Here is a 27,801-nt window from a genome sequence, read left to right as displayed (position 1 = left end):
CAACAGGAAAAGGAGGTAAAAGTACGTCTCCATTCTCATCAACGGGGCTGTAGTGGAGCAGGATGAGAGCTTCAAGTTCCTTGGCGTCCACATCACCAACAAACTAACATGGTCCAAGCACACCAAGACAATCATGAAGAGGGCACGACAAAACCTATTCCCCCTCAGGAGACTGAAAAGATTTGGCATCGGTCTTCAGATCTTCAAAAGGTTTTACAGCTGCACCATCGAGAGCATCCTGACAGGTTGCAACACTGCCTGGTATGGCAAATGCTCCGCACATTGACTGTGTACCGGAACCCCCTGTATATAGCGTCGCTATTGTTATTTTTCTGCTGTTCTTTAATGATTTGTTATTCTCTTACTTTTTTTTAGGTATTGTCTTAAAACTGCATTGTTGGTTAAGGGCTTGTAAGTAAGCATTTCACTGTTGTATTCGGCACGTGAAAAATAGAATTTGATTTGATTCTTTCTTTTACACTGAGCAGCTACTCTACGTGTCCCATTATTTGTCATTTAAAACACTGCAGTGCATTAAGGGACAAAATCTCTATCACTGAAACTAAGAAATCCTATCTACACTTTTCCAGGCAAAACCTTCGCAAACCTCAGCATCATTGACAGGCTTTCACTTCTTTGACCTACTTTCCTACTGATCAACATTTTGGCCTCAATCACTCTGCCTTCCTTCACATTTTCTTTATCATCTATGGACATAGATATTGATGACTCCCCTCAATCTAGCATTATTACCAGGGACATGGCTTTCAATCTTCTTTCCATTTAAGCTTTTCCATTTTCAGAATCTTCTCTTGCTGAGCCTGGCTACCACAACATTTTAACAATCTACCATTTCCAATGAACCAAGCTAATTTGACTTCACCTACCTCTTTCTCTAAGGCTTTAGTTAGTCAGTCAGGGTGTAAGTGAGGCCCTGTGGTCTCATGAAAACCCTCACCACTTTCCACTCCAACACATCATTACCCTTGCTTCCTACCTTGGCCATCTTTATGCTTTCTTTACTAGATGATCCAATGCTTTCTGTATCATGAGCTCTCTTCTTCCTTTGTCTTTCCACTACCGACCTTGACCCTCATCCTCCTGCTCCACACTATCAGAACTGACACCGATATTGTTCACATTCCAGCACAGCTGTTGCTTCAACAACTTTATGTTCGTTTCCTCCATCTTGTCCTCACTACTCAATGCCATTTCCGACAATCCGACTCACATCTTTCTTCTAAATTCCCCTTTTCAATCAATAAAAAACCTTGAAGACAGAGGGGATGGCAGGAATTGGGGATCTGTAATCTAAGATGACTGCCTGATATTGGCTGATCCCACAGTGTGATAAGGCACCTGACAACCTGGTCCCTAACAACAAAACAGTTTGGTTAGGGCCAGAGTTGTGAAGGGCCAGTTACATATTTTGTCTCTGAGAGAGGGCTGTGAGATGGTGTGCTAAGAGTCACCGGCAGGTCGTTCTGTAACACCATTTGTAAATCCGAAACTTGGCGGCGTTGGCTTGCGTCAATTCCATTGAGGATCTGGTTTTGATTAATTACATTTATTTTTATTTTTATTGAGGATAAGAGTTTAAATTCAATATTATATAACCAGATTATTTCTATCAAATCAACGGTTGTAAAAGTAGGTCAGATGTTTTTAGACCATAATTGCAAACAAGATAGATTTTTTCACCCCCAATTTTCAGTTACAGTCTTGTCTCATCGCTGCAACTCCCATACAGACTCAGAGAGGCGAAGGTCGAGAGCCGTGCATCCTCCGAAACACAACCCAACCAAGCCGCCCTGCTTCTTGACACAATGCCCACTTAACGCAGAAGCCAGCTGCACCAATGTGTCAGAGGAATTAGGATTATTTCTATCAAATCAACACTTGACTTTATCTGTCCTTCATAGTAATCAGAGAGGACTGGAAACAGCGAATTTCTGTTGAATGTCTGATATAGAACCTACTTTACCTTGGTGGAAGACCATGCAGTTTATTAGGCTACAGATGAAAAACCTTTATGGACTTCACAGCTTGGTGAATGAGCAAGGAGTTGAGTTTGATGCTCATTTCCAATAAATATTGAGGGTCTTATTCTGGTGACATGATGATCGATGCTTGGCTGCCGTTTGACAATACAAATAATATCGCTCTTATCCATAATAATCTCAATGTACTGTAGGTAACCTACCCAAATTGCATCTGCTAGCTGTTGGCTAGAGCGTATGGGCCAAGACCAGAGTGGGTACATTTGCTATACAACGCAACAGTGTTTGTGAAAACCATCAGTAGAGTTGGAAATGCGATGGGAATCAAATTCACTTATATTTTTCATTTGGTATATAAAAGTTATTTTTATGTGCACTACGTCATCACAAACAGTCTTTTAACCGCAAAAAAAGCAACTTTGATGGAAACATCTCTGGTGGGACAATGTGCATATTGTTTAATGCAGATTTTTGAATATTCACATGAAAATCTGTCACAAATTGGAAGGAAACCTAGCTAAATAGGCAAGTTTGGGAGAAGTTCAATCAACTTAAAATGTGTAAACAATTTGTTCATATGGAAATTATTTTTAAATTGAAATATTTTAAGACAAGTACATTAATGATGTAAGTCCCTTTCAACACCTTTTTAGTTTGTCATGATCCAAGGAATGGACTGGTCAAATCTGTACTGACAAACCAAGGACCATACAAACATGTACAACAATCTGAGGGTGTTAGGTAGTCTAGCGTTTAGAACGTTGAGACTGTCGCTAGTTCAAATCCCTGAGCCGACAAGCTGAAATATCTGCCGATGTGTCCTTGAGCGTGGCACTTAAACGTAATTGCTCAAAGGACGCCATTGTTAATGGCTGACCCTGGCCAGTGGCCCCACTCTTCAAGGGTGTCTCAGGGGAGGGGGCCTTGGGATATGCAAAATACAAGTTTTCATTTCATACACTTTTACAAATATAAGCACCCATCAAATTTTTTAAGCATCATATTTCAGTCTCTGTGTATGTTTTAACTGAACTGTGAAATACAGTTTGCGGAAAGTGTGGTCCCAGCAAACTAAGCTTTTTTCTATTTGATTTGCAAAGGTTCACACAACAATTTGTTATTTAAAAATCTGTTCACTTTGATAAACACAACAATTTTACAGATTTTACTGAGTTACAATTCATATGATGAAGTCAGTCAATTGAAAGAAATACATTAGGCTCTAATCTATGGATTTCACATGACTGGGAATACAGTTGCCTGATGTTCCAAGATACCTTAAAACCTCTATGGGACGGTTGAGCTAAGGTGCACTAATGTGATTAGCATGACGTTGTAAGTAACAAGAACATTTCCCAGGACATAGACATGTCTTATATGGGCAGAAAGCTTAAATTCTTGTTAATCTAACTCCACTGTCCAATTTACAGTAGCTATTACAGTGAAAAAATACCATGCTATTGTTTGAGGAGAGTGCACAACATCAAAAAACCTTTATCACGGCAACTGGTTTGATAAATTCACCTCTGAATGCACAAACTTGTTCAATCAACTTAAAATGTGTAAAAAATGTGTTCATATGGAAATGAATAATTAACAAGAATTTAAGCTTTCTGCCCATATAAGAAAATGCCTAGGGAAGCTAATTATCCAATTATCCACATTCCTGGGAGTGTGTAAAATACATTTTGTATTACCATATCATTTTTGTATGTTCTCTATAGTTATGTAAATGAAAACGTGTCAGTTGACCAATTCGGCACACTTGGGCAGACTTGATACAACATTTTGAACAGTAAAACAATGGTTCATTGGATCTGTCTAAAACTTTGCACATACACTGCTGCCATCTAGTGTCAAGTCTAAATTGCGCCTAGACTCTTAAGCGTACTAATGGCCTTTCTCTTACATTTCAAAGATGATTGAACAAACAAACAAAAATGTAAAAACCATGTTTTTTTCTCTGCATTATCTTTTACCAGATCTAATGTGTTATATTCTCCAACATTAATTTCACATTTCCACAAACTTTAAAGAGTTACCTTTCAAATAGTATTAAGAAAATGCATATCCTTGCTTGGTTTTTTAAATAAATGGGCCTCACAATGGGCCTCAGGATCTCGTCACGGTATTTCTGTGCATTCAAAATGCAATTGTGTTCGCTGTTCGTAGCTTATGCTTACCCATACCATAACCCCATCACCACCATGGGGCACTCTGTTCACAACAGTGAAATAAGCAAACCGCACGCCCACATGGCGCCACACACGTGAGCTGTGAGGCCGGTTGGACGTATTGCCAAATTCTCTAAAACTGCGATGGAGGCGGCTTATGGTAGAGAAATTAACATAAAATTCTTTGGCAACAGCTCAGGTGGTCATTCCTGCAGTCAGCATGTCAATTACACGCTCTCTCAAAACTTGAGTCATCTGTGGCATTTTGTTGTGTGACAAAACTGCAGATTTCAGAGTGGCCTTTTATTGTCCCCAGCACAAGGTGCAACGGTGTAATGATTATGATGTTTAAACAGCTTCTTGATATGACACACCTGTCAGGTGGATGTATTATCTTGGCAAAGGAGAAATGCTCACTAACAGGGATGCAAACTAATTTGTGGCCAAAATTTGAGAGAAATAAGCTTTTGGTGCGTATGGAAAATTTCGGGGATCTTTTATTTCAGATCATGAAACATGGGACCAACACTTTAAACATTGCATTAATATTTCTGTTTAGTGATACACATTGATATCAGGGTGACAGAAGTCCCAAAGAAACCATTAAACAACATCTGTAAACATTCTAAAAACACTCCTAGCCATGGTCTAAAAATAACATAAACAGCCTTACTTTCCCAATGTTGTGGCTACATTAGGAGAATGTTCTGTGCTGGTTGGGAAATGGTGGATGTATGTATAGGCAGTGCAACAATGCACACTCCAGAAGCACATTCATTCATTCAGTTGGTTTAACAAATGATCTGAACACAAATTCAAAGTCAATTACATTATTCGGATCATTCTTACTATTGAAAATGTATCAGCAACCCTACCATATTGGCAATGTTAGCAACCATTTTGTGCAATATTGGGTAAAAGCGTTTTGTAACGTAGGGGCGGCTAACGTGTGGGCAGTGTTACCGAGGTGAGCAGTGGTTTGCTATGAAGACTGGGGTTGTCTGAGCAGGATGGTATAGAATTAACTTATGAGTGCAGAATGATGAGATGCTATGACATTTGACATGTAACAGGCAGGGTAGGGGAGAAAGGCTGGCAAACATGGACAGAAGTGCAACAACAAGGGGTTTGACTGTCATTCTACTTATATTTTCAATATTATGACATCAATGATTCTAAATCTATAAAGCCGCCTTGGAGGTGTAAATTATAAAGTTATTATGCATCTCAGTAAAAATGACAAATAAAGCATTATTTGGTTCTCGTAGAGTAGGTAAATCAGTGCAGTCCTAGAAATCCTTTCTTCATTTGATTAGATCAGGGTTGCCATTTTGAATGCAGACCAGGGTTTTTATTTGCCAAAACAAACTTCTACTTTTAACAAACTTCCATTTTTTTCTTCCTGGAAGGAAATACAATAATCCAGTTATTTTGTTCACCCACAAAGGGGCATTAGATGCCCACGAAATCCTCAGCCAGTCCAGAACAACTGTTCTCAGTACTCATTGGTCCATGGTGGGCTGGATGGTTGGCTCATTCATGAGTGAGAAGACTGCTAGTCTGGCTTGTGTGTGTGTGTGTGTGTGTGTGTGTGTGTGTGTGTGTGTGTGTGTGTGTCACCGCACAACCTCTGTGACCCAATGTATCTGGTCCATGTCTTGATGAGGTAATCTCTGGGTCGCCCTTAGATGTCACGCATCATGCTATGAACTCCAGTTGCTTCCTTCAGTTAGCCTTCAGATTTCACTCAGGGATTTATCTCCATCAGGTCTATGGTCAATTATATAGCATATCCAAGAGGTGCCACTCTTCTTGTCAGAGCTTCATGCAGTCTCCTCAGTTTCTCTTCAAGTCCATTTTCAACTAGTCCACATAGGGTACAGGTACAGGTTCGGTGTATGTGTGTGGTAGTGCAGCTGAAGGCAGGCATGCAGAGACAATCTTCAGTAATGAGAGAGGAGCTGCTCTCTTCTCTCTGTCCCTCAGTCACAACCTGAGAGACAGAGACAGGACAACAGCGCCTCACAGTGGAATGACTACTATAGCTTATATTCACATAGGGAAAGAGGGATATCGGCAAAACTGTGAGTTTGTGTTTTTTTTGCAGACAGTCCATTGTATGATGTATGTGTGTGATTTCTTGTATGTGCTGTCACAAGGAATTCTGTGCACCTGTGCGTGTTTGAGGGTATTTTTGAGGGTATTTACATTAGTTACAAGATTCCATTTAGTTATGGCAGTGTCAAACATGTATACATGTCTGTCAATGTCCATCAGTCCATGATTTAGAGATTGTCTGAAGGGATTGCACATGATAAAGTAGTCAGTCATATTGTTATACATGCTGTGCTTGTGAATATGATTGTGTTTCTGTATTTACCACCTGTGTGTGTTTCTGACTGTAATATGATCGCTCTTATTATCTCAGTCAGCGCTTGCTGGTACAATTTCAGGCCCCCGGGTGCAGTTGAGAGTGCTGAACCCAGGCAGGGTGACCCGTCCGTGGGTGTAGATGTCCCTGTCGAGCCCCTGGTTCATCCTCTTGACCAGGTTCTTCTCGTAGAGCAGGGGGTGGTAGGCCCCCAGAGTGCAGGCTGCGTCGTAGAAGCGCTGGTAGTAGTGACACAGTTCCGTCTTCCTCTGAGATGGCAGGAACTCATACACGTGTACTACCTCACACAGGGACATCATCAAAACCGTACCTGGAGGAAGGGGAGAGGGAGGGGGTTTAGTTGAATGTAAACTGGGTCTAATCTGGCTCAAAGGCCCATAATGAAAAAATGTCCCGGTTGGATTGTAAACTAGGTTAGCCTCAGGTAGTATATTGCCGCTATTGTGCAATGATGTAAGATGCAATGAGATGCAATGATCTCAAGATGCAATGAGGAGTTGAAGACCCCTGATGAGGAAGGGATAGGAATTAGGTCTCTGCTATCTGCGCTTAATGAGCCTGACACTTTACATCAAGATCTGGATACCAATATGGAAAAGTAATATATGGGCATATATGGCCTAATATACAGTGGCTTGTGAAAGTATTCACCCCCTTGCCATTTTTTCCTATTTTGTGGCCTTGCAACCTGGAATTAAATAGATTTTTTGGGGGGGTTTGTATTATTTGATTTACACAACATGCATACCACTTTGAAGATGCAAAATATTTTTTCTTGTGAAACAAACAAGAAATAAGACCAACAAATTATAACTTGACTGTGTATAACTATTCACCCCCCCCAAAGTCAATACTTTGTAGAGCCACCTGTTGCAGCAATTACAGCTGCAAGTCTCTTGGGGTATGTCTCTGTAAACTTGCCACATCTAGCCACTTGGGATGTTTGTCCATTCTTCAAGGCAAAACTGTTTCAGCTCCTGCAAGTTGGATGGGTTTCGCTGGTGTACAGCAATCTTTAAGTCATACCACAGATTCTCGGTTAGATTGAGGTCTGGGCTTTGACTAGGCCATTTCAAGACATTTAAATGTTTCCCCTTAAACCACTCAAGTGTTGCTTTAGCAGTATGCTCAGGGTCATTGTCCTGCTGGAATGTGAACCTCCGTCACAGTCTCAAATCTCTGGATGACTGAAACAGGTTTCCCTCAAGAATTTCCCTGTATTTTGCGCCATCCATCATTCCTTCAATTCTGACCAGTTTCCCAGTCCCTGCCGATGAAAAACATCTCCACAACATGATGCTGCCACCACCATGCTTCACTGTGGGGATGGTGTTCTCGGAGTGATGAGAGGTGTTGGCTTTGCGCCAGACATAGCGTTTTCCTTTATGGCCCAAAAGCTAAATTTTTGTCTCATTTGACCAGAGTACCTCCTTCCATATGTTTGGGGAGTCTCCCACATGCATTTTGACGAACACCAAACGTATTTGCTTAACCAATGGCTTTTTTTCTGTCCACTCTTCTGTAAAACCCAGCTCTGTGGAGTGTATGGCTTAAAGTGGTCCTATGGACAGATACTCCAATCCCCACCGTGGAGCTTTGTAGCTCCTTCAGGGTTATCTTTGGTCTCTTTGTTGCCTCTCTGATTAATGCCCTCCTTGCTGCTTTGAAATATATTCCAGAAGAGTGTATATATTTTTTGATGGCATATTTTTTTTTAAACGTACATACATCTCAGAAGTAGGGATTCATTATTTTCTTATTGCATTTGGTTTTAAGCAACCTTATTACTACTTTGTTGTTTCTTGTAGCTACTGTAGATGATACTTGCCATTTTATTTTTTAGATTAAATTGAGATGGTGTAGCCAACTATTGTAGGTTTATAATTTGTGATGTTAACGTTTTGAAAACGCACAGAAACCTATCTAAGTATGAATGTTTATTGTCATACACTATAGTTGTGGCTGCTCATAAGGTTATGGAATCACATTGTATTTATGAAACATGGTTTAGATATTATTGTTGTAATCATTATTTTACTGTATAATCCACCAAGGATTTCCATTGGGAATTGTTTATGCATGCTGCCACCAGCAGGAGGCGGTTAGGAGCACAAGCATAGCGGTTTCCGTCTCGCCTCAACAACTCTAACCGCTTCTCCTAGTTAAATTTTTCTTTGATCTGTTAAACAGGTACATGGTGTACAAAAGCATATTATTTAGAGAAAATGTTAGTTGAAATGGGTATCTGAGTGAAACTTACCATTTATGTTGAAATTGTTAAGTTTAAATGTTGAAATTGGTTTTGTGAAAACTGTTAGCGATTTTGACATATCGATGACTGGGTTTGCGCCTAAGCTAGGTAAGGCCATAGAATAACAAGACAAAATGGCGACCAGATAATATTCTGGTTTGAACTTATTGATTTATAGCCCCTCTGAGGTAATATTTTCTACTCCGTTTATATGGTCTATTCCCTGACATCTCCCCACCCAAGTGTTATATATTGCAGAGTTATAACTATGCTAACGCTAGCCTGTCAAGCCTATAGAGTTGCTACAAGCTTAGTGGCTCAGTATTGAGATGGCTGTAATGGTTTGTGGTTCATTTAGTTATTTAAAGGTTAAAACACTTATATGTGTATTCATTTTTATTGAAACTTAGTACGTGAGTTTAATATAAGCAGGTATGACTGTATTAGCTAGTAAGACTGTATTAGCTAGTAAATCAATGTATTAGCTAGTATTTCTGTACAGAGATTGTATTGAGCATAGAATTAGAACTGAAGAAGATCAAAGAAGATCCAATCACACTGGGGGTCTCCAACTAAGAATGCACATATAAGGATAACAGGCATTGTGTCAGAGATACATCGCCTGTGAAAAGAGGCTACTTGTTGTTCACCCCAACCAACACTTCCGGATGGGAATGGCCGTTCTACTCATTCGAATTCTATGGGACAATGGCTGTGGTACAGTATGTATATATACCCTTCCCCTTTTCCACATTTTGTTACGTTACAGCCTTATTCTAAAATGTATTAAATAGTTTTTCCCCCTCATCAATCTACACACAATACCCCATAATGACAAAGCAAAAACTGTTTAAGAATTTATTTAGCAATTGATACAAAATAAGTAACTGAAATATCACATTTACACAGGTATTCAGACCCTTTACTCAGTACTTTGTTGAAGCACCTTTGGCAGCAATTCCAGCCTCAAGTCTTCTTGGGTATGATGCTACAAGCTTGGCACACCTGTACAGTAGCGGATTTAGGTATGGGCGACATCGGCATCTTGCCGGGGGCGGCACAGGGCACATGCACATTTATTTTTGGAATGGTGACATTTGCGTGATCGGTTCTCTATCGCTCATTTGCACGTCATACCAATGATATCATGTCACCGTGTGGGACTGTGGGTCAATTAACCTTGTTGGAGTGTGTGCCCTGATTCTAGTTTGTGAGCTAGGCAGGCTACTGCCTGGGAAAGTCTCCCACTCAGAAGTACGAGATAGGGAGGGGGGCGGGGGTAGGTTGACCTCACTGGGAGCCTGGAGCGGGGGAATGTATCAAAACACGCACCTCTAACTTTGTACAGTACAAATACAATTAGTAAAATCAGTCACACTACGAAATGCTACCAAATAAACCACAATTCATTCATAATACTGTGACCATATGCAGTGGGGCAAAAAAGTATTTAGTCAGCCACCAATTGTGCAGGTTCTCCCACTTAAAAAGATGAGAGGCCTGTAATTACACTTCAACTATGAGAGACAAAATTAGAAAAAATCACATTTGTAGGATTCTTTCACACACTGTTGCTGGTATTTTGGCCCATTCCTCCATGCAGATCTCCTCTAGAGCAGTGATGTTTTGGGGCTGTTGCTGGGCAACACGGACTTTCAACTCCCTCCAAAGATTTTCTATGGGGTTGAGATCTGGAGACTGGCTAGGCCACTCCAGGACCTTGAAATGCTTCTTACGAAGCCACTCCTTCGTTGCCCGGGCGGTGTGTTTGGGATCATTGTCATGCTGAAAGACCCAGCCACGTTTCATCTTCAATGCCCTTGCTGATGGAAGGAGGTTTTCACTCAAAATCTCACGATACATGGCTCCATTCATTCTTTCCTTTACACGGATCAGTCGTCCTGGTCCCTTTACAGAAAAACAGCCCCAAAGCATGATGTTTCCACCCCCATGCTTCACAGTAGGTATGGTGTTCTTTGGATGCAACTCAGCATTCTTTGTCCTCCAAACACGACGAGTTGAGTTTTTACCAAAAAGATCTATTTTGGTTTCATCTGACATTCACCCAATCTTCTTCTGGATCATCCAAATGCTCTCTAGCAAACTTCAGACGGGCCTGGACATGTACTGGCTTAAGCAGGGGGACACGTCTGGCACTGCAGGATTTGAGTCCCTGGCGGCGTAGTGTGTTACTGATGGTAGGCTTTGTTACTTTGGTCCCAGCTCTCTGCAGGTCATTCACTAGGTCCCCCCGTGTGGTTCTGGGATTTTTGCTCACCGTTCTTGTGATCATTTTGACCCCATGGGGTGAGATCTTGCGTGGAGCCCCAGATCGAGGGAGATTATCAGTGGTCTTGTATGTCTTCCATTTCCTAATAATTGCTCCCACAGTTGATTTCTTCAAACCAAGCTGCTTACCTATTGCAGATTCAGTCTTCCCAGCCTGGTGCAGGTCTACAATTTTGTTTCTGGTGTCCTTTGACAGCTCTTTGGTCTTGGCCATAGTGGAGTTTGGAGTGTGACTGTGTGAGGTTGTGGACAGGTGTTTTTTATACTGATAACGATTTCAAACAGGTGCCATTAATACAGGTAATGAGTGGAGGACAGAGGAGCCTCTTAAAGAAGGTCTGTGAGAGTCAGAAGTCTTGCTTGTTTGTAGGTGACCAAATACTTATTTTCCACCATAATTTGCTAATAAATTCATTAAAAGTCCTACAATGTGATTTTCTAGATTTTTTTTCTAATTTTGTCTGTCATAGTTGAAGTGTACCTATGATGAAAATTACAGGCCTCTCTCATCTTTTTAAGTGGGAGAACTTGCACAATTGGTGGCTGACTAAATACTTTTTTTGCCCCACTGTAGTTTCACAGACACATTGTTGCATTTTTTTCTGGTTTGTGCGAAATTGTTAATAATAATATAAAACCAGTCTGCACACCACCAAGGTGAATTGGTTTAATCTTGACTCTTGGTTGACAGTGTTGGGGGAAGGGTAATGTATTGATGCTCAAATGCCAAATCAACACAAATGGATGAGAAAAGTTCTAAGCCATCAGGTGCCCAGTTTAGGAAAAAGAGGAACGAAGAAGAGGAGACACGTGCAAAAGATAAGGGTATGCAGCTATGTCATCTCTTTATGAGTATAATATTATGCATGTAATGAAATAGGCTAGTATAACACTTATGTTTGTTAGCTTATGTTGCTATGTTGCTTGCTATGCTATTACGCAAAGGGCGACAATATTACGTTTTCTGTCCAACTAGCTTACATGACATTGGATATCATTTCACACAGTTTTATCATGATAATATGTGTAGCCTACAGCAAAACGATTACAACCTAACTAGCACATTATTGATTTGGTTAACTTTCATTGAGGTAACATAAAGGTTTTTTGTGATTGTATTGACTAGGTCCTCAGCTCAGTAAGGAGAATTTCCAATGCTGTAGGCTAACTTAAAATACTTTATGCTGATATGTTGTATATTGTGTGATATATTGAGTATTTTGGGGTGTCTTATGCCTAGAATTAGCCAAGGAGGTTGTATGGTTCATTTGGTTCCTAATCTGAAAGTTTGATAAATTGTGCATAATGACATATCTAATTGTGCAACAAATGTAATTAGGGTGTCAATGTAAATTCAGGGCCACTTCTGACATTTTTTGGAGCACCTTCTGGCACTGGCCAGGATGAGTTTCCATCTACCTCCTCAGCCACACAGGCCTCTTCAGAAATTATCTCGGAGCCTCAGGATGAGGAGCCATTCACCTCCTCAGCCACACAGGTGTCTTCACAAATGTTGTCTGTGGATGAAGACCCATGTGCTTTCACTTCTCCACAGCAGGATTCTTCAGGTGTGTTTGTGCAAAGTTTTAAGTTTCCATATTGTAGGTAACAATGATGATTTTATTATTACTGGGTATGTATGTTGGATGTTCCACCACTGTAAATGCTGTGAATAACGGGTGTAAACTAATGCCCATCTGCTCTCCATTAGAAATGCCTGTAGAGGCATCCCCACTAAATCCTGCTGCTGAGGATGAACCACTGTCTATAGACCCTGCTGACTGGCCTTCAGTTCTGACTGACAAAATTCGGACACAACTCGTTTGCAGAGGACCAAGTGAGGTACCACTTAACATTGTTTTCCCAAGAAATGAGAATGATGGAAGAAGTTGCTACAACCAGTATTTCAGGAAGAACTTGGTGAGTGGTGAAACAATTCTGAAAGAAATCACAGCCTCTTCTGCTTCTGCTGCAAACTCTTTTTCTGAGAAGAAAATGTATTTAGCAAATTCAGGACTGACAGACTGGAAACATGCAAGTTCTTTGCTGACTTCAAAAGACAGCAGTCCAGAACACCAGAACTGCATGAAAACATGGAAAGAACTGGCATTGAGTATCAAAAAAGGGTAAACAATTGATAAACATGAGATGGCACTTATGGAGGCTGAGAGGACAAGATGGAGAGAGGTGTGATACATCTGACTGCTAATTGTGCAGTCTCTGGCAATTAGAAATCTGGCACCAAGGGGACACACAGAAACACTGTACTCTCCATGAAATGGAAATTTCCTCAAAGACGTTGAACTGGTGGCAGAATTTGATCCAGTCATGAAAGAGCAACATAACCATGTCCAAAAACGGACCTCTGTAAGGACAGATGACGGATACGAGAAGCAGGTACGGGGAGTTGACATGTAATTAGGAACAGACAAAGAGCAAGACATAAACAGCGTCAGCACAGGGATACACAATGACAAACGACAATCAACATAGCAGCGGGGTACAGAGATGGGGAACTGACAAATATAGGGGAGGTAATGTCCAGTTGAGTCCAATTATACGCTGATGTGAATGACGGGGGGAAGGCAGGTGTGCGTAATGACGGTGGCAGGAGTGCGCGGCGCTGGGGAGCCTGGCGCCCTCGAGCGCCAGGGGGAAAGAGCGGGAGCAGGTGTGACAACCTCGAGTCACACCACCAGTTACCTTGCCACCAAATACAGAATGAACTCATTGATTTGTTGAGCAGCTAGGTAATTTCAAAAATGGTGAGTGACATCAAGCTGGCAAAATTCCTCTCTATCATTCTAGATTGCACTTCAGATGTCAGCTACACTGAACAGTTGTCAATTGTGATTATAATTGTGTCACTGCAGGAGGAGCCACACACAAAGGAACATTATATGGGTTTCTGGAGGCAGAGGAGTCCACAGGCCAACATTTGGCATCCCTGATTCTCAAAAGATTAGAGGAGCTAAAAATTCCCTTTGAGGACCGCAGAGGACAGTCTTATGATAATGGGGCCAACATGAGAGGCAAAAACAAAGGTGTCCAAGCCAGACTCCTGGAAATGAATCCAAGAGCTCTATTTGTGCCATGGGGGGCTCACACATTGAACCTGGTTGTGGCTAATGCTGCTAAAAGTTATGTCAATGCCACAGGTTACATTGGCATCTTACACAAATTGTACACCTTGTTCTCAGCCTCCACACACTGATGGGCCATCCTGAAAAAACATGTGGATATCACTTTGAAGATATGGACTGAGACAAGGTGGGAGAGTAAAGTTAAGAGTGTCGAGCCACTGAGGTATAAGGCAGCAACGGTGAGAGGCACTGATTGAGGTGAGGGATCAAACCATAGACCCTGTGATAAAGATTGAGGCCCAGTCCTTGTCAGAGGAGGTGCGATCATACCGCTTCAGCATCTGTACAGTGGTGTGGTATGACATCTTGAGCCAGATCCAGAATATGAGCAAGCTGATGCAGTCTCCCAGTATGCATGTGGATGTTGCAGTCAGTCTTCTCAGAAAGACAGAGAGAGGTCTCAGCAACTACAGGGCAACAGGCTTTATGACTGCACAAACTTCAGCCAATGATATTTGAAGGGGAATTTATGTAGAGGCCGTTCTACAACAAAAAAGGCTGAGGTCCACAAAGTGGCACTTTTCATATGAATCATTTGATGAGCCTTTGAGTGATGCCCTGAAGAAGCTGGAGGTGACATTGTTCAATGTCATTGTGGATGCTGCAACCTCAGCCCTTCAGGAAAGATTTTCCACATTGGAAAATGTGGGAGAGGAGTTTGGAGTGCTGTCAACCTTCCAAAGTCTCTCAAATGAGGAGCTGACAGAACATTGTGAGGCCCTTAGTATGACACTGCACTATAAAGAACACTCACACTTGGATGGCAGAAAGCTTGCACAGGAACTGAAGAACTTGCCCGACTTGCCATCGAAGACCATGACCCTGCTTGAACTGCTGATGTTTGTACACGAAAGGGAGCTCTCAGAATTGTATCCAAATTTGTGCTCTCAGAATTTGTCTAACTCTTCCAGTGACCGTAGTTGAAGCAGAGAGGAGCTTTTCAAAGCTGAAGCTCATCAAATCCTACCTGTCCACCATGCCACAGGAATGCCTTAGTGGCCTTGCTGTCATCAGTATTAACCACGCAGTTGCCGGGCAGATTTCTTATGATGATATAATTGCTGACTTTGTATCAAGGAACGCAAGAAAGGTCCGTGTTAGATGGCAGTTGTGCAAATTTCTTCAAATTTTTTCCCAAATGATTATTTTTGTAGGCGAAATAGCTCCATTTGTTCTTCACGTTTGGCTGAGAAATCGCCCGGAAATTGCGGTCACCACAACGCCGAAAAATATTCCAAATTAGCTCCACAATATCGACAGAAACATGGCAAACGTTGTTTAGAATCCATCCTCAAGGTGTTTTTCTAATATCTATTCGATAATATATCAGTCTGGACAATTCGTTTTTCACTCTGACCGATTGGAGTAATGGCTACCTCTGTATTTTACGCAAGAATCTCTCTCGGAGCCACCATGTGACCACTTACGCAATGTGGCTGCCTACGGCTATTCTTCAACAGAAATGCGTAAAACTATGTCACAATGCTGTAGACACCTTGGGGAATACGTAGAAAGTGTAAGCTCTTTGATGGTACATTCACAGCTGAATAGGGAGTCATTGGAACGCAGCACTTTCGAACCCTGGGGCACTTCCGGATTGGATTTTTTTCAGGCTTTCGCCTGCAACATGAGTTCTGTTGTACTCACAGACAATATCTTTACAGTTTTGGAAACGTTAGAGTGTTTTCTATCCAAAGCTGTCAATTATATGCATATTCTAGCATCTTTTCCTGACAAAATATCCCGTTTAAAACGGGAACGTTTTTTTTCCAAAAATGAAAATACTGCCCCCTAACACCAAGAGGTTTTAAGTGGCCCAGCCAGAGCCCGGACTTGAACCCGATCGAGCATCTCTGGAGAGACCGGAAAATAGCTGTGCAGCGACGCTCCCCATCCAACCTGACAGAGCTTGAAAGGATCTGCAGAGAAGAATAGGAGAAACTCCCCAAATACAGGTTTGCCAAGCTTGTAGTGTCATACCCAGGAAGACTCAAGGCTATAATCACTGCCAAACGTGCTTTAACAAAGTAATGAGTAAAGGGTCAGAATACTTATGTAAATATGTTATCCCCCCCCAAATAAAATATATGTGCAAACACATGAAAAACCTGATTTTGCTTGGTCAAAAAATAGCATCAATCTTAGAATAAGGCGTAACGTTATAAAATGTGGAGAAAGCTAAGAGATCTGTATACTTTCACTGAATGCACTGTATCTGGCTGTGTTGGTAAAATCACAACATATCCCATCAAGCCAAGCGGGGAGAGGCTGATAGTTGTCACAGTTCCAAGACCAGTCAGAAACGTCCAGCATTAAGTAGCAATGATATCCTTCGCAACCGTCATCTTACGACATATCTCAAACCAGTCATGACTATTCAACAAAACAAGCACCACCCTCAACCACAAAGTGTCAACCTCAATGTTTACATATCCTACATTACTCTTCTCATATGTATATACTGTTCCATACCATCTACTGCATATTGCCTATGCCTATCATTTAAATAACTTTTAATAATGTCTACATATCCTACATCACTCATCTCATATGTATATACTGCTCTATACCATCTACTGCATCTTGCCTATGCTCCACGGCAATCACTCATCCATATATGCATATGTACATATTCTTATTCATCCCTTACATTTGTGTGTATAAGGTAGATGTTGTGAATTTGTTAGATTACTTGTTAGATATTACTGCATTGTCGGAACTAGAAGCACAAGCATTTCGCTACACTCGCATTAACATCTGCTAACCATGTGTATGTGACCAATACAATTTGATTTGATTTGATTTACAGCTAATTTCTTAGTTACATGTAAAACTATCAAGGGAGTTTTGAAGTTGAGGGTGCAGTATTTCTGAAGTTTGCAATGAGGACGAAAACTAGCATAGTTCAGCTAGCCAGCTAGTTTAGCCAGGGAAAACCAGCTCCGGCCCAGGAGACAGATTGTAGTTTTTATTCCATGATATCAGAAGCTGGCGGCAACAATTCAGATTACTTATATTTAAGGAGAGTGAATACAATCCCGAAATAAGCTGTCACTGTCAATAGTAAAACAAAGTTTAAAACTATGTTTGAGTGAACCCTGAATAAAGAAAATTAATTGTGAAGTCGGTTTCGGACCCGGTAGACTCCTTCTCACCACTCTATAGAGTTGCTGCCATTGTTGTCTGACAAAAATCACTATTTTAGTAGTTTTTGAAAGTAAATAAGGCATACTCTTATTTTCAGGTTGAGATGGCTCTCAAAGCAACTGCTCTCTATTCCTCTCGATCACACCGTCTGCTGTCTATTCTCTCCCAACATAGATTGAACAAGTAGGCGTGCAATGGATTATGGTCATTGTAGTTAATTACCACATTTGATGTGCTAAACTATGCAGAATATTGGTCTGTTGGAAACTACAACTCCCTACTACATTGCACAGTTCAAGCTTGATCTGATGTTTTTCTAGACAAACTGCACATTGAGCTCACAGAAAAAAACAGAACAAAGTGGAAATAAAAAATTTAACCGATGTCGGTCAAGTTGTTTAAAAAACGAGAAATAACAGACATTTAGGTTAATCACTCTGCACTAATACTAATAAAGATTTTGGGTTAAGACTGGGCCGGGGCCTTAAATTTGGCAGAGGTAGGGCCTGAATGTTGCGGGCATGAGTACCCATTTAGGGCTCTAATAGGAATGGTGATTAGCAGAGTTGGGACAGGTGTAGTGAGTTGGCAGGAGAGGGGGCATGTCCAGAGGGTAATTGGGGTGTCTGGTTGCTGCCATGAGACTTCAGAACTGTTAGATAATCAAGGAAATGTACCTTTCATTAATATAGGGTGCAAATCTCAATCAACTTCCTCTCCTCATCTTACTCCTAAGTATTGAAAGATGTGTAAGAATTGGAATGGTGAAAGCAAACACCTGGAGGACTGGATAGAAAAAGTGGCAAATGTTACTAAGTCGACTATCCTAGCCAAATGAATGATCAATGCCCAGTCCACCATATTACTTTAGCCTATCCTATGTTTTAACCTCTTGAAGCTAGGGGGCACTATTCTTTTTTTTGTTTGAAAAATAACGTTCCCAAAGTAAACTGCCTATTTCTCAGGACCAGATGCTAGAATATGCATATAATTGACAGTTTAGGATAGAAAACACTCTAAAGTTTCAGTATAATAGAACTGATATTGCAGGCGAAATCCTGAGAAAAATCCAATTAGGAAGTGACCCTTATTTTGAAACCCCTGTCTTTCTATGCATCCCTATTGCCAATTGAAAGGGATATCAAACAGATTCCTTTTTCTACGTCTTCCCTAAGGTGTCTACAGCCTTTAGACGTAGTTTCACGCCTTTATGTTAAAGAATGAGCGTAAACGAACACATTGCGTAAGTGGCCAGCTGATGGCTCTCAGAGTGATTCTTGTGTAAAAGAGAGAGGTAGCCATTTTTCCTCCCGGTCCTACTGAAAAGCCAACCTTCCCGGTTAACATATTATCGAATAGATATTTGAAAAACCTTGAGGATTGATTATAAAAAACGTTTGCCACGCTTCTGTCGATATTATGGATATAATTTAGATTTTTTTTCCCGCCGTTGTCGTGACCGCTATTTCCGGTGGATTTCTGAACATAACGTGACAAACAAACGGAGGTATTTTGGGGATAAAAATAATCTTTATGGAACAAAAGGAACATTTGCTTTCTAACTGGGAGTCTCGTCAGTGAAAACATCCGAAGATCATCAAAGGTAAACGGTTAATTTGATTGCTTTTCTGATTTTCGTGAGCAAGCTTCCTGCTGCTAGCCGGACATAATGCTATGCTAGGCTATCGATATACTTACACAAACGCTTGTCTTGCTATCGCTGTAAAGCATGATTTCAAAATCTGAGACGACAGGGTGATTAACAAATGGCTAAGCTGTGCTTCGCTATATTTCACTTGTGATTTCATGAATATGAATATTCTCTAGTAAGATTATTTGACCGTTGCGCTATGCTAATTAGTGTAGTTGCTGACAATTCTCCCGGATCCGGGATCAGTCTTGGCTGATATCTTTTGATTTCCCCATGATGTCAAGCAAAGAGGCACTGAGTTTGAAGGTAGGCCTTGAAATACATCCACAGGTACACCTCCAATTGACTCAAATTATGTTAGCCTATCAGAAGATTCTGAAGGCGTGACATCATTTTTTTGAATATTCCAAGCTGTTTAAATGCACAGTCAACTTAGTGTATGTAAACTTCTGACCCACTGGAATTGTGATACAGTGAATTATAAGTGAAATAATCTGTCTGTAAACAATTGTTGGAAAAAATGACATGTGTTTTGCACTAAGTAGACGTTCTAACTGACTTTCCAAAACTATAGTTTGAAGAAATTTGTGGAGTGGTTGAAAAACTAGTTTTAATGACTCCAACCTAAGTGTACGTAAACCTCTGACTTCAACTGTACATATCCCAACCAGATGCCATGGATTGACTATAGCCAATATCGGCACTGAATTGAAAGGCTACAGCTGCCGCTTTCAATAAATGGGACTATAATCTGTGCGCTTATAAGAAATCCTGCTACGCCCTCCCACGAACCATCAAATAAGCAAGGCATCAATACAGGACCAAGATCGAATCCTACTACACCAGCTCTGACAATCATGGGATGTGGCAGGGCTAGCAAACTATCCTGGATTACAAAGGGAAAACAAGCCACGAGCTGTCCAGTGACGCGAGGCTACCAGATGAGCTAAAAACCTTCTATGCAAGCTTTGAGGCTAGCAACAGTAAACTATGCATGAGAGCACCAGCTATTGCCGATGAATCATACTTTCCATAGCCAATGTGAGTAAGACCTTTAAACAGGTTAACATTCACAATGCCGCATTACCAGGACTCACACTCAGAGTATGCGCTGGCAAGTTTCGTCACTGATATTTTCAACCTCAACCAAGGTAACCTGTCTAAATGACTATCGCCCAGTAGCACTCTCATCTGTAGCCATGAAGGGAGTTTTTCCTAGCCACCGGGCTTCTACACCTGCATTGCTTGCTGTTTGGGGTTTTAGGCTGGGTTTCTGTACAGCACTTTGAGATATCAGCTGATGTACGAAGGGCTATATAAATAAATTTGATTTGATTTGATTTGATGAAATGCTTTGAAAGGCTGATCAACACCATGGCTCACAACACCGTCATCCCAGACACCCTGGACCCACTCCAATTCGCATACCGCCCCAACAGATCCATAGATGACGTAATCTCTATTGCACCCACACTGACATTTCCCACCTGGACAAAAGGCACACCGACGTGAGAATGCTGTTCATTGAATAGACCTCTGCGTTCAACACCATTGTGCCCTCCAAGCTCATCACTAAGCTAAGGACCCTGGACTTCCTGACAGGCCGCCCCTAGGTAATGAGGATAGGCAACAGCACATCCACCACGCTGACCCTCAACACAGGAGCCCCTCAGGGTGCATGTTTAGTCCCCTCCAGTACTCTCTGTTCACCCACGACTGTGTGGCCATGCACGACTCCAACACTAGTATTAAGTTTGCAGACGTCACGACGGCCTGATCACCGATGACGAGACCAGGCAGTGTGGTTCCAAGACAACAACCTCTCGCTCAACGTCAGCAGGAAAAAGGAGCTAATTGTGGACTACATGAAACGGAGGGCCGAGCACACCCCCATCCACATCGATGGGTCTGTTGTGGAACAAGGTCGAGAGCATCAAGTTCCTCGAAGTCCACATCACCAAGAAAGTATCATGGTCCACACACTTCCCATCAGGAGGCTGAAAAAAGATTTGACCCTAAAAATCCCTTGCCACCCAAGTCATAGACTGTTCTTTCTACTACCGCATGGCAAGCAGTACCAATGCATCTAGTCTGGAACCAACAGGACCCTGAACAGCTTCTACCCCCAAGCTATAAAACTGCTAAATAGTTAGTTAAATAGTTAACCAAACGCTACCCGGAATATCTGCATAGACCCTTTAATCTCTTTTGACTCATCACATACGCTGCTGTTACTGTTCATTAGTTATCCCTTTGCCTAGTCACTTTATCCCTACCTACCTCAATTACCTTATATCCCTGCACTTTTACTGGTACCCCGTGTATATTTTCTCTCTGCAATGTTTGGAAGGGCCCATCAGTAAGCAGTCTACACCTGTTGTTTATGAAGCATGTGACAAATGCAATTTGATATGATAGACTATTGAGTTCTACCCCTGATCTGCCTTGATCTCTATATGGTAACCAAAAGGTTAGTAGAATTCACTGTATAGTTTACCCAGCAGTCCAGAGGAGGGCGGGTTCTTCTGGATGGGCTCGGCCATGTTGTCCTGGATTCGCTGCCAGAGCTGCCACTCAAAGCTGGGGTGCAGGATGTAGAAGGGCTGGAGGGGGTGGAGCCTCCTGTACCGCTGGTACTGGGCGAAGATGGGGTAGTCAGTCTTGTTGTACCACTGAGAAAGGGCAGTGGGTGGGGGTAAGGGAGATAGAAGAGAGAGAAATGGATGGGTGGGGAGGAGAGAAGATGAGAAAGCAACAGGGATCAAGTGGAGAAGTTAAGAAAAGGTTTTTGTGTTGGTACTTTCTGTCCATGTTATTTAAATTGAATATTCAACAACATCTACCGCTGCCTAGTTAGGATTCGGCACTCAATGTCACAGCCAGGTTCCATTCCCAGTCAGGGACCTACTCTTTTAAGCATTATATTCTACTGTGTACACACTATGCTGTATTCTGTTCAAGTCAACATAGATATATATATATTTTTCCCCCCTTTATTTATCTAGGCAAGTCAGTTAAGAACAATTCCTTATTTACAATGACAGTCTAGGAACAGTGAGTTAAATGCCTTTTTCAGAGGCAGAACAACAGATTTTTACCTTATCAGCTCAGGGATTCGATCTAGCAACCTTTCGGTACTGGCCCAACGCTCTACACACTAGGCTACCTGCCACCCCTCATTTGATATTCATATTAATTTTTTCACACACCTAAGTAAACACATTTATTTATTTAGATGTGAAAAGTGGTAGTAACATTGTAAACAAAATTGTGGACTCATTTATTGAACCTTTATTTAAGCCCACTGTCTTTTTCACAGATGAGCCCTGCATGATATGGAGGACCAAAGCTGCCGTAATTAGAATGAAATGAATAAATAGATAAATGCAGACAAATAGATAAAAACATGAATATGTAAATAAATCCACACATAAAGAGATAAAAAAAACTAATAAACACATAAATAGATAAACAATGATTTAAATAATGTATCCCACTTTCTTAAATTTTTTTCATTCAAATGATTTCTTTAATTATTTCTGTAATTCTTCCTGCAAAATGATAATGAGGGGGTTCAAGCAAACATATGTTGGTGGTATCTAACACACCATTGCTAGATCAATGCCACGGCTCAGTGATCAATTACATTTGACTGGGCTGCATTCAGATGTGTCCAGATATGAAACAAGGGGCTCCATCCATGGATGGGGGCTGCCCCTCTAGAACCCAGAGGATGAAGGCAGGGACATAGGGGACAAGGATGCGGGAACAGGGAATACAGTCCGTGGCTCCGGGGACCCACGAGGTGACACAGGGAGGGAGACTGGGGGAGTGGGCTGTCTGGAGCCTTGTCTGCAAAACATGGGGGTGGGTGCCTGGAGAATGAGAGGGGAGGGGAATTGTGGGGGTCCCTGGGGTTTGGGGAGAAGAGGCCCCTCTGTATGGGGCTAACCTGTCCCGGTGAATTGCCAGGGGGAGAAAGCTGCACCTGGTAAACAACCTCCCCTACCCTCTCCAGGATGCTGCAAGGTCCCACCCAGTGACTGTCCAACTTGGGGCATCTGCCTTTCTTTCTCAGGGGGCTGTAGACCCAGATCAGCTTCCCAGCCACAAAGTGCCTTCCCCGGGTGTGCACGTGATAGTTTTACATGGGGCAAACTTGCTGCAGATGGCCTGGCTGGCCACACCCCAGCAGACCCTGGGACCAGGGCGTGTGTTTCGTGTTGCTTGTAGCGACACAGCACGAATTAGTTCAGTCATTTCAGCCAACAATGCAGGCTTTTCCGGCTCTGGGTTGTTCTGCCCCCCAGCCCACACAGTGGGTCTGTCTCCCTGCACTCCCACCAAAGCCCCAGTTGAATCTCCAGCCCACACCAGCTCCCTCTCCATAGCCATCTCCAAGGCTATCTGCAATGACTCAGGATGAGCCAGCTGGGCCTGTATGCTCAGCTCCGTTCGAGAGAGCGCCTGTATGAACTGGTCCCGTGCTAGCTCGCTCTGCACGCAGCCCGGGCTGTACACACTGTCCAATGCTCCCACTAAAGACCAAAAATCACGTCTGTCGGAGCTAATCAATATCAAACAGGCCAGAGCATCATCCGTGAGTCACAAAGCCAACTGCAGTGCCCTATCCACCCCCAAAATGACCACCCCCAAAATGAGCTAACAGTTCAAACTGAGCATGAAAAGCTTCCCAATCCGCCTTACCAGAATACTTCAGGGTCTTAAAACCTGTTTAAAACCTGTTTGGGATTTTCACAGAAACCTCCTGCTACTCAGGCCAAGAAGCTAATATATGCATATTATTAGTAGTATTGGATAGAAAACACTCTGAAGTTTCTAAAACTGTTTGAATGACGCCTGTGAGTATAATAACAGAACTCATATGGCAGGCAAAAACCTGAGAAATATCCAACCAGGAAGTGGGAAATCTGAGGTTTGTAGTTTTTCAACTCATTGCCTGTTGAATATACAGTGTCTATGGGGTCATATTGTACTTCCTAAGGCTTCCACTAGAACGTTGTTTGAGGCTTCTACTGTGAAGTGGGGGCAAATGAGAACTGATTCAACCAGAGGCCTGCCAGAGTGCCATGAGCGGATCACGCACGCACACATGAGAGCGACCTGCAATTCCATTGCAATTCTAAAGACAAAGGAATTCTCCGGTTGGAACATTATTGAAGATTTATGTTAAAAACATCCTAAAGATTGATTCTATACTTCATTTGACATGTTTCTACGAACTGTAATATGACTTTTTGAACTTTTCGTCTGAACTTTCGTCTGGACTTGTCCGCACCTTGTGAGCTTGGATTTGTTAACCAAACGCGAAATAAACAGGTATTTGGACATAAATTATGGACTTTATCGAACAAAACAAACATTTATTGTGGAACTGTTATTCCTGGGAGTGCATTCGGATGAAGATCATCAAAGGTAAGTTAATATTTATAGCACTATTTCTATTTTTTATAACACTATTTTACTGACTCCACAACATGGCGGGTATCTGCATGTCTTGTTTATGTGTCTGAGCGCCGTATATCTATAATTCTGTGCATAATAGTTGTATCTTTTATCAAAGTTTATTATGAGTATTTCTGTAAATTGATGTGGCTCTCTGAAAATTCGCCGGATGTTTTCGAGGCACAACATTACTGACCATAAAGTGCCAATGTAAAATGAGATTTTTGAATATAAATATGAACTTTATCGAACAAAATATACACGAGCCTGAGAAGTTTTAACAGATACGGATGCAATCGGGACCTGGGTGCCACCATGTTTGTTTACATCCTGAGCCCCAGATTCCTCGTCCCACCGTGTCAACGTCACCCCTTCAGTCCGCCCACCAGAATCCGCATGAAGCACAGTCGACGAAGCACTCATGCCCGCTTCAGCCACCATCATTCTTTTGTCCTCCCTCAAGCGGCCTCTGTGCTCCGATGCCCTGGCGATCTCCTCAGCCAGATCCCACGACGTCCATGCACACAGGAGACGTGTGTACCTGCTTCTACAAACCAATGAGGAGATGGGAGAGGCAGGACTTGCAGCGCGATCTGCATCAGAAATATAACTGATTTCTATTTTAGCCCTTGGCAACGCAGATGCTCGTTGGCATGCGCGAGCAGTGTGAGTGCCATAATTGAATAACATGGATTTCAACATTTATTTTGCGACTCTCGCAAACGCAACGTGTCCGGTCTGGTCAGCATGTAACTTTTATGAACGTTTTTACTTCTGACACCATTGTAATGACCTGACTAGATCATAAAGGAACAATTGTCCAGACAGAGGATTGAGTTTACGAATTGACGGTTTATTAACCCAACTTCACACTGGCCATTGTTTGGCCGTAGCCCCCGCCAAATAAATGAAGGATACCCTATAAAACAACCGTGACCTTGTGAAAGTCAGACATAAGTGAGAGAACAATGGCTAAACCTGGTCTTAACGTCCAATGCTCCATCCCCCTGCCTAAACCCCTCCACCCACGACCAGAATGCCTGGCATCAGAACATTCCAGGCATTCCTGTGATTGGCAGATAGCAGGTTGATTGGCATGGCGGACCCCGCGAACACTGGGTGCTGGTAAGTACAACACAACCAACTAATAGCCTAACACATAACACACAACTAACTGTCTGTGCTGGTCGCTACACTATGCTGCTGTGACCCACGTGCACCATAAAACACACACAAATACAATTTCCTTCCTTGACATAGAAACAGGTGAACAGTTTTGGAACACTGAGCCATTGATTGCATTAGGTGGCTGTGTTACAAGTGGGTTGCTTCTGACAATAAGGCACCGGACTACAACCATATAGTTTTGAACCTATAAGACAAAGGGATGAGAGTAGGCAAGGAGCCGACGAGAGGAATGTCCAGAAAAGCATGGTAAACTAACATTACTGAGCATCAAGCTAGCTAGCTTGGCTACAACTGATAAAGATGAGTTGGCTAGCTAGCTGTGTTTCATAGCCAGACTTAGTTTTACATTTAGCTTGCTAGCTAATGAACTTAACAACAATTATCAAAAAACATTATTTTCTAGGTAGCTCAATATTTATCAGATGTAAAGCAAGCAGGATCGTGGCATGTCAGAAGCAATGCATGTTAGCTAACTCACGTTAACTAGATCACTTATTAAATAATAGAGTGGATACTTAATAAGCTAGCAGCTAGCTAACTACAGTCAAGTAAGGAGGAGCATGTTGTCATGATGGAATAAATTCACCTAGCTATGTGAAGCTAGCCACAATATGGATTAGCCACAATAGTTGCATTTACTGTTTAACTTAGGAAATGCTAGTGAGATGTGGCATGGTGCCACATCTCATGTATATGTAATTTCTCATAGCTGTTATCAGAAAATGGCATGCATACTCAGATCTATTGTCATTTAAAGACATACATGTGAAATGTGGATACTGATACATGAATCATAAATACAGGTACCATTTTCTTGTTAGTCTCTGCAGGTTGGTCATCTGATTACTTGGAGCCAGGTGGAGATAGATTAAACAATACTGCAAGGCAGGACATTTCTCTGCATCCAGGTTGAGGCTTGCTACCAGCAGGAACATGGAGCACTCTCTCAGTAAGTCATGATATTATTATTTTCCTTTACATTGCATGATACTAGGCAGGAGGCCCTGGGCCAGTGGGAGGTCAGGGCTCACTCTCTTTCTAGCACGCACTATCCTTCTAGCACGCAAGAGCCTTCTAACCAACGACCTGCAATCTCTCCAGAGCACAGAATAGTAAGCTACACTCATATGCACCATGTAAACCACTGTGGCAGTCTGCCTGTGTGATGACAGTATATTATCCACAGCCACTGGTTGGATTAGATTTATCATACTCATTCCAAATTTCATGCTCTCTCCTCCCTGTAAAAGTCTCAGACTTTTATCAAAACTAACACGTGTCCATCCTCCTATCCCAAGGTGAGTCTGTAGGGCTATGGAACTCTAGAAGAGCAGATCAAAACTCCTGCCACCCTGTTGTCAGCTATATGCTTTTCCTGAGGAAGGATGCAACTATCAAGGCTTTTAAAGGCTGCATTTTGGGGATGACCAAATGCAATAAAGTTTTGTATAAACTCGTGAAAATGTTGTTAGATTACAAAATAATAAAATTTTCATAACATGTTTGTCACCAACTTTTACTAACATCTGTGGTAACTGAAACAAAGACAGCTTGGAGCTTATGATTCAGATGGTCTAAAGTAAATGCAAGTCTCATGTCCAGGGTGAATACATTTTTATTAATGTATATCAGACATCACACAGGTGTGTCAACTAATATATACTACCGTTCAAAAGTTCGGGGTCACTTAGAAATGTCCTTGTTTTTGAAAGAAATGCAATTTTTTGGTTCATTAAAATAACATTGGTGTGCGAGTTCATTAGAACGTGCGAACCACTGCTTTTAATCAGGGCAAGGTGACTGGAAACATGACCGAATACAAACAGTGTAACTATTCCCTCCACAAGGCAATCAAACAAGCTAAGCGTCAGTATAGAGACAAAGTAGAATCTCAATTCAACGGCTCAGACACAAGAGGTATGTGGCAGGGTCTACAGTCAATCACGGATTACAAAAAGAAAACCAGCACTGTCACGGACCAGGATGTCTTGCTCCCAGGCAGACTAAATAACTTTTTTGCCCTCTTTGAGGACAATACAGTGTCACTGACACTGCCCGCAACTAAAACATGCGGACTCTCCTTCACTGCAGCCGACGTGA

The 27,801-nt window shown here is 42.0% G+C and overlaps 1 protein-coding gene across 3 annotated transcripts in view; it reads right to left on the bottom strand.

The window, feature by feature from the left end:
• Window positions 1-2,346: 2,346 nt before the first annotated feature.
• Window positions 2,347-27,801, bottom strand: part of st6gal1 (ST6 beta-galactosamide alpha-2,6-sialyltranferase 1) — a 144,013-nt gene continuing 118,558 nt past the window's right edge. For all 3 annotated transcript variants that reach the window (XM_020509203.2, XM_020509202.2, XM_020509201.2), the window contains exons 8-9: window positions 21,545-21,719; window positions 2,347-6,876 (exon numbers count right to left, since the gene is read on the bottom strand). In XM_020509203.2, the coding sequence (XP_020364792.1) occupies window positions 6,599-6,876; window positions 21,545-21,719 (453 nt within the window). In that variant the 3' untranslated portion in view covers window positions 2,347-6,598. The remainder of the gene's footprint in view (window positions 6,877-21,544; window positions 21,720-27,801) is intronic.

The sequence above is a fragment of the Oncorhynchus kisutch genome, linkage group LG19, assembly GCF_002021735.2.
Source record: "Oncorhynchus kisutch isolate 150728-3 linkage group LG19, Okis_V2, whole genome shotgun sequence".
NCBI lineage: Eukaryota > Metazoa > Chordata > Actinopteri > Salmoniformes > Salmonidae > Oncorhynchus > Oncorhynchus kisutch.
Note: the sequence above shows the minus strand (reverse complement) of the source record. Positions and strands in the feature narration are given on the sequence as shown.